This window comes from Halichoerus grypus, chromosome 1 (genome assembly GCF_964656455.1).
Source record: "Halichoerus grypus chromosome 1, mHalGry1.hap1.1, whole genome shotgun sequence".
NCBI lineage: Eukaryota > Metazoa > Chordata > Mammalia > Carnivora > Phocidae > Halichoerus > Halichoerus grypus.
The window spans coordinates 45,214,328-45,229,823 of NC_135712.1; the positions used below are offsets into that span (position 1 = coordinate 45,214,328).

At 35.2% G+C, this 15,496-nt stretch overlaps 1 protein-coding gene across 7 annotated transcripts in view; it reads left to right on the forward strand.

Moving 5' to 3' along the window:
• Positions 1 to 15,287, forward strand: part of EPHA6 (EPH receptor A6) — an 815,440-nt gene extending 800,153 nt beyond the window's left edge. For all 7 annotated transcript variants that reach the window (XM_036070278.2, XM_036070279.2, XM_036070280.2 and 4 more), the window contains 2 exons: positions 8,564 to 8,713; positions 9,945 to 15,287. In XM_036070278.2, coding sequence (XP_035926171.1) covers positions 8,564 to 8,713; positions 9,945 to 10,059 — 265 coding nt within the window. In that variant the 3' untranslated portion in view covers positions 10,060 to 15,287. The remainder of the gene's footprint in view (positions 1 to 8,563; positions 8,714 to 9,944) is intronic.
• Positions 15,288 to 15,496: the final 209 nt, after the last annotated feature.

The window sequence follows — 15,496 nt, forward strand, 5'->3', positions numbered from 1 at the left end:
AGAAATGAATGACTAGCCAAAATCAGTGTTGTAATTGATTGATTAGCAAAACTTTATAGAAGGAAGACAGAATATTAAATATTCTAATATAATACTGTTGTTAATACCAATACTAATACTGATAAAAATTCCAATATATGTATATCATCAATAATAACTATCACTGCCATTTGTTGAAAACCTACTGTGTTTCAGTTATTGTACTAGGCACTTTTATCTATAAGGTCATTTAATCCACACTATTATTATCCCCATCCCTCAGATAAGGAAAGAGAGACTTTGTCAAAGAGTAAAGCAAGTAATTAGTGGATCGGGCATTTTAACAAGGTCCACCCACTGGAAAGCCCTTGTTCTTTCCACCACACAATATACAATTATGCAAAATAGAAAGATTCTTCCCAATATGGCACTGTTTCAGAAATATGATTATAGGGAAAGTACATTTTTTTTTTTACATTCCCGCATAGATTTTCTCTGGACTAATCGGACTTCATAGATGGGGTATATTAAAATCCCAAGAAGAATTTGTAGTGGAGCACAGCCTGTTATTTTATGTTCTACTAAGCAAATACAAGGATGTAGAGTATATGCCCTCATTCATGGGAATAAGTAGCAAACTAGTCAATATATCCCCTCAACATCCTCCTACAATGTTCAGCCACTTGAAGAACATTACTTGAAAAAAAAAAAAAAAAAGAATGTAGTAACTACAACAAAATAGAGAAATGAGGAAAATATGGCAGGAACACAGCTCCAGATTTACATCCTCAGGCATTCTGTAGATTGAATTTTTCCAGTGTTGGCAAATATATGTTTTCCTTCTTTTCCTTGTTATGGTAACATTACTAATCATCACAACACTCTTTCCCACTGAGCCCAGATGCTGCCATAGCATCCTTTTTAAGACCATATTTTGACAACTATTGCCAATGAATTGTAGTTAGCATGCGATAAGAAATCCATTTCTGTCCCTATATTATTTTCTCACAACAATAGCCTTTCCTTGAGGTTCAGTGATCTATCACTCTGGCTATCGGAACAATGTGCTAGGTACTCAGAATTATGGGAGATTTTTAAGCAGTATTATTCCTACTCTGTGTCTATCCCTCCAAATGTTCAAACACATCTACAATTTTAAAATTTTCATTCCTTCCTACTTTCTGCTAGTTATTATCCTTATTATGAGAATTAAATAATCATATCAATTAAAAAAACTTGAAGACTTACTGAAAATAAAAGGCCGATGAAAAATAATTCATTCTCCCAGTTTAACACTGTGGAGAGTCCGATTGTTTGGAACCCTGAAATATTGCCCACAAGCATAAAATAGTCACAAAATATATGGCATGGTTCTATGCATTTGATATTTTATAGCATTTTGAGTAAAATTATACCTTAAAATTTTTAAAAGAATTCAAGATTCTTTTATTAATTTAACTCGTGTTCAAGTTTACTATCCAGCCTAACTGTAGAGAGGGCAATGTTTTCTTTTTTATCTGATTAAATAAATTCTTCCTTCAAAGTTTAGGTAGACGGTTTGTATGTTATTTATGGATTAACTAAATAGTGTGGTGTGTAATCCCTGAATTATGAGATCAGAAACGCATGTAAAAGCAGTGATATTGAATAAGTTGAATACTGCTGCTGTGGTTCTAGGTCCCTTCACCCTGGGCTACCTCACGCCACCTATAACTGCCTCTCTCTCCACTCTGAAACCTACAAAGGCAGGGATAAGCAAACACCATCAATAGGTACTTACTCTTCACTTCAAGGGAACTAAACGAAACTAGATCTTTCATCATGAGTCAGCCATTATGTCATGGACCAAACTTTTCTATAGAGAATATTTAAGTCTAAATTATCACTTATTTCAGGCACCTGGGTGGCTCAGTTGGTTAAGCAACTGCCTTCGGCTCAGGTCATGATTCTGGAGTCCCGGGATCGAGTCCCACATCGGGCTCCCTGCTCAGCGGGGGGTCTGCTTCTCCCTCTGACCATTCCCCTCTCATGCTCTCTGTCTCCCATTCTCTCTCTCAGATAAATAAATAAAATCTTTAAAAAAATAAATAAATAAATAAATCATCACTTATTTAATAAATTCCTATAATACTTTCAGCATTGTGCTAAGGCCCACAGAAAATAGAAAGATATGTGAGATATGGTCCTTGCCATCAGGGAATTTTAACTTACACTTTTAAAAAAATTCTTCTGTCTTATGGATTTTTCCCAAAGAAGTAATTCAACTGAAGCAAAAAGATACATGCTATAAGACTGCATAGTCATCTGTAATAAAAGAATGTTGCTAGCCACCTAGGAGCCCAACTTCAGGAAATTAAAATTATTAAGCATCAATATGTAGAACATTATACACTCATTTGATTAATAGTTATGAAAACTACTAAAACATGCAAAGTATTAATAAATAACTGAAATATAGGCAATGTAAAATAGAATGGACCTAATCTGTGCAGTTCTGCTAACCATATATAAATGTAAGAGCTGTGGGTGGGGGGGAAGTTAAGTTAGAGTCGTAATAAGAGAAAAGCCTTTAAGCATGTGATGGCTTCATATTAAAACGGGATCTTACTTTGCAATAGTGTGTCTCAAAATATAACCTTTCTTGAATCATTTTTAATAAATCTATTATTATTATATTTGCATGATAAATATAAAACATGGAAAACTTTTGAGGATGAAAACCTTCTTGCTTTTTCCTGGCAGTTTTGGTATCTATTGCTTACCTATATAAGAACTTTCTAAATTAAAAGACTAGTACTGGGGCAGCTGGGTGGCTCAGTCAGTTAAGCGTCCGACTCTTGGTTTCAGCTCAGGTCATGATCTCAGGGTCCTGGGATCAAGCCCCACATAGGGCTCAGCACTCAGCAGAGAGTCTGCTGGAGCCTCTCTCTCTCTGCTCTTCCCCTGCAGGCATGCTCTCTCTCTAAAATAAATTAATGAATCCAAAAAAAGAAAAAGACTAGTACAATTGTGAACTCAAAGGGCTCATTAGAGTAAAAAATTATTGGCTCTATCATTGCTACTCATGTTTATGTAATTAGATGTATTACAAGTATATATTTATTGAACCTTAAACTGTGTCATTACCTATTCTACCTATACTCCAGCCCTCTTGACTATAATTTATACATTTAGAATTTCCTAACTTTACCCCTTCCTCATTTTTCTGAGGAAAGTAGTAGACCCTTGACCTTCTGTTCTACCATATGTACTTTTTTCAATGTGAGCTGCAGATTTTGCTGTAAAGACATTTCTCAGGTGGGCAGCTCCCACTAATCACCAAATAGCAGAAATTTCTATGTGCTCAGCAAATAGCAGACTGCATTTATCATTCTACATGGTTGATAAGAAAGGGCATTTATTGTTTATTAGGTAATATTCCAGACAATTCATGTGAGGGTGATGGTACCCAGCCCTGGAAGCCAGAAAATAGCAGCATTTTTCAACTTCGTTACAAGATAAGGTGAAAGAAAAGTTATTGCCCAGTGGCTATGAACAATGAAGGGACCCTGACCTTACTAAATCAACTGCCAATGCAGTCATAGAAAGGCCAAAGAGTAACTAGATTATTAAAGATGTGTGGAGAGAAAGGGAATTATGGTATTGAAACATTCTGGGAGCAAATAGCGAATGCTTTTCAGCAGAGAAATAGGCCAGTTAAGTCATTTAGTATACACAGAATGTCCTTCCATGACCTTTCTCTACTAAGGACACAAATTAGCAAATTACATTTCCACTCACCGAGTATATGAAATTGTGAAAGCTCGAGAGTTATTCCAGAGTTATCTCAGGAGAGGAAAGTGGAAGTCATCTGACAGTGTCTGTGCCTCAAGTACGGCATAGGAGTGAGGGGAAAGTCACTTGAATACATTCTTTTAATCTTGTTCAGTCTCAACAAACTTCTTTGACAAGTAATTAAAGATATGGGAGCCAGCTTTTTTTAAAATAGGACATTCAGTTTTCCAGCATGTGTGGCTTTATGTTAATAAAGCAATAAGGGAGGGGCGCCTGGGTGGCTCAGTCGTTAAGCATCTGCCTTCGGCTCAGGTCATGATCCCAGGGTCCTGGGATCGAGCCCCGCATCGGGCTCCCTGCTCAGTGGAGAGCCTGCTTCTCCCTCTCCCACTCCCCCTCCTTGTGTTCCCTCTCTCTCTGTGTCTCTGTCAAAAAAATAAATAAAATCTTAAAAAAAAATAAATAAATAAAGCAATAAGGGTACCCTGGTCACTTTGATATTTTAACTTAGTGAATTTACTACAGCAGTATTTCTTAAACTATGTTTTTTTAAATTTTATTATGTTATGTTAATCACCATACATTACATCATTAGTTTTTGATGTAGTGTTCCATGATTCATTGTTTGCATATAACACCGACTGCTCCATTCAATATGTGCCCTCTTTAATACCCATCACCAGGCTAACCCATCCCCCCACCCCCTTCCCTCCAGAGCCCTCAGTTTATTTCTCAGAGTCCATAGTTTCTCATGGTTCGTCTCCCCCTCCGATTTCCCCCCCTTCATTTTTCCCTTCCTGCTATCTTCTTTTTTTTTTTTTTAACATTAATATATTATTTGTTTCAGAGGTACAGGTCTGTGATTCAACAGTCTTACACAATTCACAGCACTCACCATAGCACATACTCTCCCCAGTGTCTATCACCCAGCCACCCCATCCCTCCCACCCCCCAGCACTCCAGCAACTCTCAGTTTGTTTCCTGAGATTAAGAATTCCTCATCTCAGTGAGATCAAGAACTCCTCATCTCAGTGAGATCATATAATACATGTCTTTCTCTGATTGACTTATTTCACTCAACATAATACCTTCCAGTTCCATCCACATCATTGCAAATGGCAAGATTTCATCCTTTTGATGGCTGCATAATATTCCATTGTGTGTGTGTGTGTGTGTGTGTGTGTGTGTGTGTGTGTGTGTGTGTAGATACCACATCTTCTTTATCCATTCATCTGTCGATGGACATCTTGGCTCTTTCCATAGTTTGGCTATTGTGGACATGGCTGCTATAAACATCGGAGTGCATGTACCCCTTCAAATACATTTATATTTTTGGGGTAAATACCCAGTAGTGCAATTGCTGGGTCATATGGTAGCTCTATTTTCAACTTTTTGAGGAACCTCCATACTGTTTTCCAGAGTGGCTGCACCACCTTGCATTCCCACCAACAGTGTAGGAGGGTTCCCCTTTCTCCGCATCCCTGCCAACATCTGTCGTTTCCTGACTTGTTAATTTTAGAAATTCTGACTGGTGTTAGGTGGTATCTCATTGAGGTTTTGATTTGGATTTCCCTGATGCCAAGCAATGTTGAGCACTTTTTCATGGGTCTATTGGCCATTTGGTGTCTTCTTTGGAAAAATGTCTGTTCGTGTCTTCTGCCCATTTCTTGATTGGATCATTTGTTCTTTGGGTGTTGAGTTTGATAAGTTCTTTATAGATTTTGGATACTAGCCCTTTATCTGATATGTCATTTGCAAATATCTTCTGCCATTCTGTCCATTGTCTTTTGGTTTTGTTGACGGTTTCCTTTGCTGTGCAAAAGGTTTTTATCTTGATCAAGTCCCAATAATTCATTTTTGCCCTTGCTTCCCTTGCCTTTGGCGATGTTCCTCGGAAGAAGTTGCTGTGGCTGAGGTCAAAGAGGTTGCTGCCTGTGTTCTCCTTTAGGATTTTGATGGACTCCTGTCTCACATTTAGGTCTTTCAATCATTTGGAGTCTATTTTTGTGTGTGGTGTAAGGAAATGGTCCAGTTTCATTCTTCTGCATGTGGCTGTCCAATTTTCCCAACACCATTTGTTGAAGAAACTGTCTTTTTTCCGTCGGACATTCTTTCCTGCTTTGTCGAAGATTAGTTGACCATAGAGTTGTTTTATAGAAACTGCTCAGATAATTTAGAAAAATAATGTAGAAGCTATTGCTAATCCTCTTGTATGTTCACATTGTACATTAGAATAGTGAAGACTTGGAGAAATGCTCTAATTAAGAATCCTATTTAACTCTGTTTGCAGTGGATTCCTTTATTTTTTTGTATTTTATATGAGATTTTGCTTATTTTATAATACTTATTGATGTGAACATCTCTAGGAAACAACAAATATAGCAATAATAAAGTATTTATGATAGGTTATCAACCTTTGGACATAACTAATCTTTGTTAGGGTCAAATCATGAATCAGTCTGATGATTAATTTGAATGAATCAGCCCACAATCAAAATAGCATTGCAATTTATTGTACAAGAAAAGAGCATGTAGCTTTTAACAGCCTCCCAAATTGGAAATATAGTAACAGAATTGAGTACTAGTAAAAAGGATTCAAGCCACTGTTAAGGATTACCAGACTCAATATGGACCACTATGTAGTCACAAGATACATGCATACAATTTATGTAAATTTGAATTATATATTAAAAGCAAAAAAAACCCCTATTTTTTCCTCATTATCTCTCTTCACCTTCATCTCCATCTTCAACTAGACCCCAGTTTAGAAAAAGGGAAGTCAATGTAGCAATCAAAGAAAAACCAAAGACATGAACTCGAGACCTTTAGTGGGGACTCTGTCCTGAAAATTCCAAGGGGTCCCTTTCAGAGTCTTCAAGAGTTGCGCAGTATACAAGTTGTATGGCCACACTGAATGTCTCTGACTTTTGTGTTTCTAAAGACCCAGGGCCAGGTGATTTAAGGGTAATTTAAAGGATTTTTATGGGTAATTTTGATTATTAGAGATTTTTATGTTTTCCCTTATCCACTAACCTTACAGCCTAACTCCCATTCTCATATATTTTTAACAGAACAATACCAGAGTTATATAGCATGCATACTCCATCCTGCTTCATAATGGAGGAATTTTTATTTCATGTGGTTTCATCATATGTTTTCATATACTATTGGTTTCTAGTTAAAGCTGAAATAGTTCAAATATGAATGGTAAATACTATTATGATGAAGTATTCCAAATACGAATGTTAAAACTATGGATCTAGTTAAGTCTCTATGGCTTCTTCCATTCTTTAATTTTATAAAAAATTAAAAACAAATTAAATGAAATTTGGATTAATCTTCAATATTCTAATAAAAATAATTCAATGATTCACTTCTAATGGGAATATTTTTCATTACTTAGAAAATAGATTTGACTCAAATACTGAACAAAAAAGGTTACTGCTCTACTATTTAATATAAACTCTAGACCTAATAATTTTTAAATGATGTATTTATTACCCCAGAGGGCTAATAACATGCTTATAAAAGCACTTTTACTACCAGGTATTTTGTAAAACCATATAAAATATTTTTAACAATTTTCATATATCTCTGTAAGGAGAATAATATAATTTATTGCCAGAATCAGTTAAATACACAATTCTTAGTTAATTTTCCTATAACTTCTAAGGTTACTTCCATGTTTATTCTGTCTTTAGCTTACATAAAACTATTCTGTATATATATGTATATATATGTACATATACACACATACATATATATGTATGTATTTGTAATGAATACACACACACCTGCTAGCCTTTCCAAAATAATACCTTTATATTATTTTTATATTAAAAGTACAAAAATATGGGGCTCCTGGGTGGCTCAGTTGGTTAAGTGTCTGACTCTTGATTTCAGCTCGGGTCAGGATCTCAGGGTTGTGAGATCGAGTCCCACATCATGCTCTGTGCTGGGCGTGGAACCTGCTTAGGATTCTCTCTTTCCTTCTGCCCCCTCCCCCCTACCCCAGCCCTCTCAAAAAAAAAACAAAAAAAAAACTACAAAAAATATCCCCAACTGCAATGCCCTTTGCATTAGATATTAGGAACAAAAATACAGATGTCTGTATCACTCACTTTAAGATCCATCAACGCTGGGTTCCTTTTTCTTGTTAACCCAAACTTGCATTGATTTTGCTTTGTTTAATGCCATATTAATATCTGTGCTTTGGGCTGTCGTATTACCCTAGGCTCGGATGTATGTAAATCTTATTCATGCAACTGAGGTCTGTAAGAGCAGAAATTATTTTTTAATAAATAATAAATTCTTGTTGAATGTTTGAGAATAAATAAATAGAGGCTTGACCAATGAATTCTCTGTGAAAAGGAGAAGGGACTATCATAGCAAATATAAAAAAGGCAAAAGGGTAGGGATTCAATGGCAGGTTAGAAAGTCTAAAAGTAAAGAGCCTGTGGCTACTTACCGTCCTTTGGGGGTTAGGACTGGGCTATTCCTCAGGTTTGAAAACACAGTTTTATGCAAGAGGAAAAAATAAATAGCAGTTTGCAAGATGTGGGTTTTCTCAAGATATATCTAGTATAAAACCCAGTTAGTGGCAAAAAGCAGAAAAAAGGTAAACTGATAAGTGAAACTGACCAGATAAAAGCAGCTGATTTGAATATAATGGAAAAATTAGAGATTTTTTTTAATGGAGTATGAAAACATTAGAGGTAAGGATATTGTAAAAGGAAAAAAAAAAAAGGAAGTTGGGTATTTTTTGCTTTATCTGACTTTTAAATGGTCTCCATGGGTTTTTTTCTTGTAGAATGCCAGAATCCCCTTGTGAAGTTCCGGAATATCCTCTGTTTGTCACAGTCGGTGACTGGCTGGATTCTATAAAGATGGGGCAATATAAGAATAATTTCATGGCAGCAGGGTTTACGACTTTTGACCTAATTTCAAGAATGAACATTGAGTAAGTGGTCCTAGGTTTATTATTGTGTTTAGCAGTCCACTCAGGAGGTTACAGATTCAAATACTGGATCAAGAACACCATGATTCAACTACATTTCCTAACGCTGGTATGGCATTTCCACATCTTTCCTCACCATTTCTGATTATCATTCTAGTGGAAATTGGACATTACACTTTAACTATTTTCCTTTGGAAGAATATGTTTAATTCAAATAGCTGTTTTAAAAAGTTGTTAATGCTTTCTGAAATGCATATTACTCTCATTCACATCCTAGACTTTACATCAGCACAGTTTACCTAGGCAAATTACTTATGACCCACATATACTAATCTTGCATAATCAATTCCTATTACTTCCATCAAATGTAATAATTGTAATCATACATTATCATCATGTAATTTCAGAACTCCTTCTGTATATTATTAAAGTTGGACATTTTTCCATTTTCCCAAAAATTATTCCTTGCCTGGGTGCAGTAAAATGTTCAACATGTGCTTAAAAGGTAGATACTAAAACTAGTTGGTTGAATCATATGAAATTCCCATTATTTTGAAATAGTGATGGCAATTTCATATAGTTCAACATAATACAACGGCATTTTTTTCAGATTATTGAATGACCATAGGTCCACATTATACCTTCTACCCTATATATTATTTTGCTAATACTGTTGAAAAGTTATATCATTATCTAAATTGTATACCTGGGGCACCTAGGTGGTTTAGTTGGTTAAGCACCTAGCTCTTGATTTCGGCTCAGGTCATGATCTCAGGGTCATGAGATTGAGCCCCACGGCGGGCTCTGTGCTCAGCAGGGAGTCTGCTTGAGATTCTCTCCCTCTCCCTCTGCCCCTCCTCTCTCTTTCTCTGTCTCTCTAAAATAAATAAGTCTTTTTAAAAATTGTATACCCTTTAGGTCTATGGAATGTCTGAACATTATGTTGGTACCTGAATTTGAAATTTTTCTTTGTATCCTTAAATTTGAGGTAGACTTGATACATTATCTGGCACCAGGGAGAAGAAAAATGTAACAAAGTCTTGATGTTCACTTATATCTCTGCTTAAACTCTCATTTTACCAGCTATACAATTTTTGTTAAATTCATAAAGCAAATCTGACATGGTACATACTTACCTTATGTAAATCTTCATTTCCTATCTCCTATACTTACCAGATCTAAATGTTTCTCCTCCCCCCACCCCCAACTCTATCTCTTTTTCTCTCTCTCACAGTGATATTAGAAGAATTGGAGTCCTACTCATTGGACACCAGAGACGGATAGTCAGCAGTATACAGACTTTACGTTTACACATGATGCACATACAGGAGAAAGGATTTCATGTATGAAAGTACTACAAGCACTTGTGTTTTGTGCCTCAGCATTTCTAAAATGAAAGATATCCTCTCTACTACGCTTTCTTCTGATTCTCCAAACATCACTTCACAAACTGCAGTCTCCTGTTCAGACTACGGGCACGCACCTTTTGTTTATGCTTCCAACCTGGATTTTAAAATTATGCCTCATAGCTCCTCTGAATAACCTGCAAATAAAACCCCGGCCCACTGCAGATTATCACTACACAATGGTAAATAACTCAGCATGGATTTGTAACTTTGTACAACAGTATTTGGGAAGTGTTCACGAATTTAAAAAGGAATTTGCCCACATGCGGCTTCCTTAATGATGTATTTAGAAAGTTTGATGGTAGATGAAAAAGAAATAGTTGACCTTTCTTTCATGTTTTGTGATCAAGTAGCTTCCAAACTAACATGAATATTTTTAGATAATTATATTCAACTCTATGGATCATATTGTTACTTTATTTAACTGTTGATGCCTGGTGTTGTTAGAATTATTTGCAGAAATAACCAATGATGTCATTTGTTGAATTCTTGTCAGGTGTCACTGTACCTAAGAAGGGGGTTATCAGGGAGGGAGAGGGAGAAACATACTGTGCTTTTCAATCTTCTAAGGCTGGGTTTGTCTATTTTTTTAAATTAACTTTATAGTGTCCTACATATTTCATAGTAAGTGGTAGTTTAGAGGCTTTTCCCTTCTAAGTTTTACTAACTACAGTATATTTCTCTCCTACCTTATGAAGATCACCACAGAAAGACCAAGAGTGGATCCAGTGTTCTAAAGGCTTTCATTGAGCGAAGCATGAAATAAAAACCATGTCTATTCCCTTGGTTCACTTTCACAAGTTTGCAAAAGCAGTTATCAAAGCACTGAGAAAATTAGTTATTTTCAGTAGAATTGCTTTGAATAAAAGATCTAAGATTATCGCCTGAGATTTAATGTAAAAAGAGTAATTAATTTAATTTAAACACAATTTTATGATAGCTATATGGTGCCCCAAAAAATAAACACATCTAACTGACTGTCTGATATTGGTGCATTTTGCAGGTTTAAGAATCTTTATATTTTGTTCCTAAAAAATAAGTTACATGAACATGCTGAGCTGTTTTCCAAACCTTTCAAGAGACAAGTATGCCACTGCATGTTCCAAAGAGGATATGAACAGACCTAACACATGAGCATATATATATATATATATATATATATAAATTGTGTGTCAACCTGGGCCCATAACACAATAACATAAAAATGTGAACACAGCTAAAGTGTGTTGTCATAATTGTCTCAGAGGCTGCAAAAAAAGGCAAATATATTTTTCCGTGAATTAAGCTGAGTCAATTTATCAAAACAGTGCTGCTTTACGAGTAAGTTCAATTGTAAAATCAGCTGTCGTCTGTAAAAGTATAGAATGGCTCTTGTGCTGGGTTTGGAAGAGTAGGGAGGATGTGTTGAGAAAGAGAGATTTTAAAAAGAGCAAGTTGTCTAAAGATCATTATTTAATAAATCAGTTTTTCTTTGATCCAAGACATAAAGGTGCCCAACCCACATTCTCCAGTTCCTACCTAAATTTTTGGTAATAGCAGCTGTCTTGCTATTAAAGGAGACTCACTTTTATTCTTTTAAGATTTGTTGATTGTCCCATTAGACTAGACCCTTCCACATACATTCTTTTGCTGATTTATCTCCTGATTTTTGTCTACCACAGCTTAATTTTTCTCATTTCAAAAAAAAATTGTATTGAGCTTGAAGGACGAGTCTTTTAAGTATTCCTTAAAGTATACTAAAAAAGAAAAAAGTGAGAAATTTATCACTTTTTAAGTAAGTTTGTCAGAAATAGCTAGCAACATTTTCTAGGCACCACATGCATGGTCATGCATCACTCATACACTATCTGCTGTTTGCTTGATACATTTACACAAACCTGGATACATGTAGAGGAAATACAAAATTTCCATACTTACCTGTCTTCAAATATATATTAAATAAGAACAGATGTAAAACAGATTAAATTTATTAATCATATATTTATTTTTATAATACAACAAAAAAGTATTTAGAAAAATAAGGAATAGAATAATTATGGTCTTCCATAGGACTCTGTCAGCAACATCTGTATACTTTGATGAAATAAATTCTATAAAGTATTTAAACTTCTATGAGATGGGCATTCAGTACATGCAAGATTAAAGTTCACTGTTAAGAATTTTTTTCTTAAAAAAGTACAGAGATCTTTTTCTATATCTGATTAATTTATATTTTTTTCTTCCCTAACATCTTCCTCTAGTATTATAAAACTGCCTTTCCCCTTCATCTCTTACCCCAAATGCTCTTTAAAATTTCTTTAGAATTACATTTATATTTTTCAGAACTGTAAGCATGATAATCTTACGTGTGATTTTGAACCTCATCATGGTCAGAAATGTTGCGTTCACACATGGCTGAAATATTTGTGCATGATTAAACAGAAACATTAAAAAATTAAGGATATCTATTTCTTAATCACCTACCAATCACAGATCCCTGATCCCAAGGATGTTATAAGATCCAGGAATATTAACAGTTAAATTGCCAAATTTATTTGGAAATTTCACATGAAATATTTTGAGATTTACGAGTACACATATTTAGTAATTAAAACTGTTTAATATGCATAAGTATAGAACTTAATTATAGAAAGAAAATTAGTAACTTACATAAATCACAGCCTTCAGTAATGATTTTTGATAACTTCAATATGCATATACATTCATGTACCTGCTTTATTTTAAATTTTCTAATCTATACTACTGAGGAGCTTTTTGGATTTTGTAGATCAGACAGTTGAAGAAACCATTTTCATTTTATTTCCTGGGTGGCCAGTTTCCAGTCTATAATCAACTCATTATCCCATAGTATAAGGCATATTTGGGAAAAAAATGTAAAAACAATGCACAATCAAGAAGCAAGATTAGGTATGTAAATCATTAAAAAAGCAATGAGAAATTGCAAAGCTCTTGGCTTAACAGGAATAAAAAATTACAGCACTTTTGCACTGAGTTATCTTATAGCCGTTGATAAATAAGTTACGCATGCCATTGGGGCGCCTGGGTGGCTCAGATGGTTAAGCGTCTGCCTTTGGCTCAGGTCATGATCCCAGGGTCCTGGGATCGAGCCCCACATCGGGCTCCTGGCTCAGCGAGGAGCCTGCTTCTCCCTCTGCCTCTGCCTCTCTCCCTGCTCATGCTTTCTCTCTCTCTCTCTGTATCTCTGTGTCTCAAATGAATAGATAAAATATTTAAAAAAAAAAAAAGTTATGCATGCCATAATAGAAAAAGATTTGTATACTTTAATACTCTGCATTACTCTTTAAAAATCTATCCAGCTATCACCAAATAAAACAGCTTTTTTTTTTTTAACAGCCTTTTAACTACAGTTCTAAGACCTATCTTAGCCCTCAAAGGGAAAACAAATCGAAATTCAATTCCTGAAAAGCAAAGTCTTTACAGAAGTTCTTCTGAAGAGGTGGTGAAGAATTAATCTCAACCACATTGCTTAAAAAATCCATTTTTTATATCTTTCCCTACCAAATTCCTACTTTATAAATCATTATCCCAAAATTTTCACCAACATTAGGTTTCTTTTTTCTGTTCCTTCATTAAATTTTCTAAAATTTCCTTCCTCAGCCCCCTCTGTTCTTCTCTTTATTCCTCCATCCCATCTCTTTTCCTTTCTCAGCTTCTACCACTCCACCCTGATCCTTATCAGCAAAAGAAAGCACAGAAAATCCAAAAAAGATCTTAACTACTCTCCTTAGAAGAGGCTGAAGATGGAGGGAAGAAGGGAATGTTGCAGAAGTCATACATTAGTATTTTGGGTCCCACCACATAAATGGGAGCATTTGCACTCACAGAGAGGGAATGAACTTTGGTTTTTATTAACTGGAAATTAAGTGCTTTGGAAAGTAATTTCAAAATGGATGATGATGATCCTTTTCTATAGCTTCAGATAAGGAAATTTATTATTAATTTAAAAATTTTGTATTTTAAGAATCAAAAACTGTTATCAATTCACAGTTGGTGTACGTGCGTTTATGTAACAGAGACTAGAAGCAAATATATCACATCTTTTAATATTATCACCTTAACTTTTCCAAGCTCAGATTCCATTTAGTAGAAAAGACTCATATCACTTCATGTACAATCCGAAAATATTTTGATGCTTTTTATATGGAGACTCCAAAAGGTAGAGGAGTACACTGAGTCAAATTGATGTTATTCTTTCATTAGGACACCAGGCCCTGGAGTCACCGAACTTCGGTTTTTATGCTCAACTTTCAATCTTTATAATTTCAGTAAAGACAGTATAAACTTTATTTAGTTCAATTTAACAAATATCTATGAAGTGTCTCCTACACACATAAGATTTTTATGGCAAAGATGAGTTTGGCTGTACTGTCCTTACCTTCAAAACAACTCTTAAGCTTAAAACTTAGAGGTTGGAGCCTATTTGCTATGCTTGCTTGCTGTGATTGCCAAGTCACTAAGGGCCAGCTCTTTCCATAGAACAAAAATATATTAAATAAATTAATAAAGCCTTGTCCAGTGTGGATTGGGTTTGCAATCTTTATGGAGAGAAATTTATTTTGTACCTCAAATTCTCATACAACACCCCACACTTCCCCTAGCAGAGAGGAGCATGCTTGCAGGATTCTCCTAAGACAATCTCCTTAGGAATCACAGATTTTTCCTGTCCAGTGGCAAACTTTTCAGTTCATGTGTAGATTCACTACCTCAAAGGTGCCTCCAATTAGAAAACATCAGCCTTTTTTCAAAACAACTCTGGAGTAATCTCTTGCCCAAGCCAATTCACTGGTTTTAGTAAACGTACTAATAATTATGAACCTGCAATAGTTGCATAAAATTCTTTCAAACATGATACATTTAACAAGGGAAAGAGATGATTACTCATGCCTAGATCTAACATATTACTAAATGAAATAAAGGAAAAATCTTAAGTTGCAGAGACATAAATACCCCCCTTCCTCTTACTGTTTCCTTAAAAAACAAAATATTAGGCAGGTATTTCAAAGATTTCACAGGATAAAAATAAATTTTGTATGTTATAGGGGATGTGACATTTCCAGGGAAAAAAGGTCAACAGATCCAGAAGATACAGGTCATCAAAATATAACTTTAATCCTCTTTCTTCTGACTAATAATTAAATTTAAATTTCACATTAGTGGGCGCCTGGGTGGCTCAGTTGGTTAAGCGACTGCCTTCGGCTCAGGTCATGATCCTGGAGTCCCTGGATCGAGTCCCGCATCAGGCTCCCTGCTCAGCAAGGAGCCTGCTTCTCCCTCTGACCCTCTCCCCTCTCATGTGCTCTCTCTCTCTCATTCTCTCTGTCTCAAATAAATAAATAAAATCTTTAAAAAAATAAAATAA